Genomic DNA, 3830 nt, shown 5'->3' with positions numbered 1-3830 from the left:
ATTATTTCCCTATTAAGACATGATATTATTACAAAGGTGTAGAAGAAATCTATTAGGCGATACCGAAATCTGACACATCATGCATTAATATTGGAGCAGTACATATGCAGTTCTGTAAATTTATCATTATTGAGTCTAATTAATCCTAATTTTCCATTTCAATTTGAGCTTGTGTAGTAATAAGCATGGAAAATAAGTCAATTTTTTTTTTAAAATATATATAATTTGATTAATATTCAATTTTTTTTTTCTTTTCGATTTTACCCCAGTGCAAATTTTGGTTTGTCCCTACAAATATAACACAAAATAGAGATGAGAGATGCAAAATAATGCCAATTTGATAAATCTGTACTATATTAAAAAGAGAGTTCTCAATTTCAAATTGATTTCAAATCAATTTCAAAATTGAGTGGCAAATTTGTGATTATAATAAAATTATTAATGTGAATTATTTTTTATTTTTTTATATTAAACTAAAATATTTATCTTAAATTACAGTATTTTTTATTATATTTAGAATTTTTTATATAAAATTCAAATTAATATAAATTTTATATATAATAAAATATAAAAATATTTTTCGTGCGTTGCACAAGTGCAAATGCTAGTTATGATGTAAATGTTAATTTAGTAAAACAAAATAATTTCATTCCATTCCTAGAATTTATTTTTAGATACCAATCATAGGAATGGAATCAAACAAGGAATTACAATTTCATTCCTTTTGTATTCCTTATGCATACCAAGCAAAGGAATCACCAAGGTTTGTCATTCCTTTTCTCCCTTCATCCATTCCTACCTTCATTCCATTCCATTCCTACCTTCATTCCATTCCACCCCATTCCATTCCATCATACCAATCACCTCCTATTAGGGGGGCCCTAGGCCTTTGCCCCATTTGAATTGAAGAAGGGCCGGCCCTGCCTCCTAAGTGATTATTCAGAGAGCGCACGGCTGCTAGTGCGAGGAAATGCCAAAAAGATAGCCACGTGTTGACGGGTGAAACCCGTTTGAGTGATTAGAGTCGATTAATCATTCCTTTATTTTTTTTATTTTTTGTGTAACAATTTTCTTCTTGATAGAGCTTAGAAGTCGATTACCCATATATAGTAGGTTTATTTTTGGGTTATTATTTATTTCAGTAAATTTCTTTGTTTCATTTCAGCCTACGTAGCTCTGTAGGTAATTTAAATAATTTACTGTGTAAAGCAACTTCTTAAGCAAGATTAATTGCTATATTCATATTTTTATGCTCTTCTCATTTACTCATGAGTAGTATCCATGATGTTCTAGCTAGGTTCTATTCAACTGCAAATTTTGTTCTTAGACTTTGGCCATCATTCCATCATATGACTGCGCGCACGATTCTTTTTCTTTCTATTGCAGAGATTATTTTTTTTTGCCTAATCATTTTCTTTTACCCTCTTTTGCCATGACTTATTCAATGTAAGAAACTTTAATGTATCGTTGCCAATTTTTGTAGGTGTATTGTTTATGTTACAATTTAAACTTTTACTATTTGCTTTTTTTGTAGGTACTTTAGTGTAAGGCTTATATACACTTGTTTGATTCTTTGGGGGTGCTGTCATGCAACTTTGAACTTTTCTTTCTTTGATATGAAAATCTCTAATTAAGATATCTTTACCCACATGATAACAAATTAATGGTGGTAGGTATTAATTAATTGCATTGCATCAATATCGCCTTCAATGCCTCATAACTTAATTATTTGTGGTACTATGGAAAAGATTGATTTAATCGCACATATATAAGTAAATAAGGCCATGAAATTAAGATAGTGGAATTTGATTAAGATGCTACAGCGTCCATTTACAACAAAGTAACATAGATTCTCATGAAGGAGTCTTGAACCTAACAACGGACACGTCTCTGCGAGGCTTAAGATTAAACGTCTGTGGAGCGGGAGGTTGAGAGCCGTCGGGGAGAGTGATGCTGGCCTCATATTCGCCATGGAAGAGCGAAGCTTCAAAGGCGCCACTGCGGTCGGTTTTCCAGTTAGCATCCGGCACCGTGATGAACTCGCTCATGACGGCATCGCCGGCCGGCAAGTTGTTGTAGTCGTTGTCGGTCAAGCACATCCTGAAGCATGAGATATTGGGCCACACTGCCGCCCACATTATAATGCCCTTCACATATGGATGCGAGTGAAGCTCGCGCAGCAGCGGCTCCACATATTTAACCTGCCCAAAGTAATACACGATTTAGTGTTTATAATTATAATAGTTTGATTCATAAGTTGAGAAAAACAGTTACCATCCACGCATTTTTCTGGGTGTTGACATCAAACTCCGTGATCCAGATGCGCAATCCGGTGGCATGAAGCATATCAATCGACGCCCTGATGAAGGGGTAGTTTGGCTCAAGTATGAAATGGCCTTGGAGGCCAATCCCTAGAGGACCGCCGTAGCCTCCTTCTCTGAGGTTGGCTTTGGACTGGATGCTGCAATCCTCAATGACATTGAATTCATTGAGGAAGGGGATGGGATGAGGGTCCAGCTGCCGGAGGAGTCTGAAGACGTCGGTGCCGTTGTTGGTGACATTGCTGTACAAGGAGTAGTGCATGTTCTCGTTGATAACATCCCAGTGGATGAACTGCCCCTTGTACTTAGTCACTACCGACTTGACTCGCTTGAGGGCTACCTCGCACAGCTCGTCCGGCGACAGCATTTTCTGCCACTGTACCTGGTACTTGGAGTCTTCCCATAGGATGTTGTGGCCCCGGAGCGTGATATGGTGCTTTTTCGCAAACTTCAGCATCGCATCCAGGACCGTGTAGTTCACCACCCCCGGGGTGATTTCGGTGAACTGCCTGAAAGTTTGAGGTAACACAAAGAAAACAGCATTGTGTTGATCAATTAAAATGAGAGTAAATTAAATCAATGTGTTAGTGTGAGATGGAACTAATAAGAAAACAACAGTGAGTAACAAATTACCATTTGAGCTCGTTTTCAAAAGAGGAATATTTGAACCGTTTCTCCAAGAACCATCTCTGGTATTCTTGGTTGTCCAGGATCGGCAGTTGGAAATGCTACAATAGCTACTGCCAAGTCGGCGTGCGGCAATAGCTACACCGTCGTTTCCAACATTCACACGGCACGCTCCGACGGCCTTTCTCAGGCTTTCAACGTTGACAGAGACATACTGTACACCGTTTCAGGTAGTTCATTAATTAATTACTTTTTGTTGCTACCACTAAGTTATTAATTGAAAAAGAATACTAATTAACATTAATTTGCAGCATGGTTCCAAGTTAGCGTGGGAGAAGTTGCGGTGCAAGTTAAGATAGTAACGAGCACCGGCAACCAAACCGCTAACTGGATTGTGGCAAAAGCCGGTTGCTGGACCATGCTGAAAGGTGGCTTCCATGTCAACGTTACTGAAGCAGCCGAGCTCCATTTTGAGGTCTCTCTCTCTCAATCTCTATATATATATATATATATATATATATATATATATATATATATATATATATATATATATCTCTTTCAATTATCTCTAATTAACATTAATTTATTTGGTTGTTCATTAGAGACCAAAATAAATTAATGTTAATTAGAGATAATTGAAAGATATATATATATATATATATATAGAGAGAGAGAGAGAGAGAGATTGAGAGAGAGAGACCTCAAAATGGAGCTCGGCTGCTTCAGTAACGTTGACATGGAAGCCACCTTTCAGCATGGTCCAGCAACCGGCTTTTGCCACAATCCAGTTAGCGGTTTGGTTGCCGGTGCTCGTTACTATCTTAACTTGCACCGCAACTTCTCCCACGCTAACTTGGAACCATGCTGCAAATTAATGTTAAT

The 3830-nt window shown here is 37.4% G+C and overlaps 1 protein-coding gene across 1 annotated transcript; it reads right to left on the bottom strand.

Moving 5' to 3' along the window:
- Positions 1 to 1769: 1769 nt before the first annotated feature.
- LOC131007036 (endo-1,4-beta-xylanase 5-like) lies at positions 1770 to 3263 on the bottom strand. The gene is made up of 3 exons (XM_057934187.1): positions 2955 to 3263; positions 2275 to 2830; positions 1770 to 2201 (listed from the first exon to the last, which is right to left on the bottom strand). The coding sequence occupies exons 2-3, from the start codon at positions 2776 to 2778 to the stop codon at positions 1854 to 1856; spliced, it is 852 nt and encodes a 283-aa protein (XP_057790170.1). The 5' UTR covers positions 2779 to 2830; positions 2955 to 3263; the 3' UTR covers positions 1770 to 1853.
- Between the last annotated feature and the right edge of the window lie 567 nt (positions 3264 to 3830).

This window comes from Salvia miltiorrhiza, chromosome 1 (assembly GCF_028751815.1).
Source record: "Salvia miltiorrhiza cultivar Shanhuang (shh) chromosome 1, IMPLAD_Smil_shh, whole genome shotgun sequence".
Lineage (NCBI taxonomy): Eukaryota > Viridiplantae > Streptophyta > Magnoliopsida > Lamiales > Lamiaceae > Salvia > Salvia miltiorrhiza.
The sequence above is the reverse complement of the archived record's forward strand: the minus strand, read 5'-3'. Positions and strand labels throughout refer to the sequence as shown.

Coding starts and splice junctions, on each gene's coding strand:
- LOC131007036 (XM_057934187.1), bottom strand. CDS start 2,778: ATGCTGAAGTTTGCGAAAAAGCACCATATCACGCTCCGGGGCCACAAC. Junction 2,202..2,274: donor CCCAGAAAAATGCGTGGATG/GTAACTGTTTTT, acceptor TACTTTGGGCAG/GTTAAATATGTGGAGCCGCT.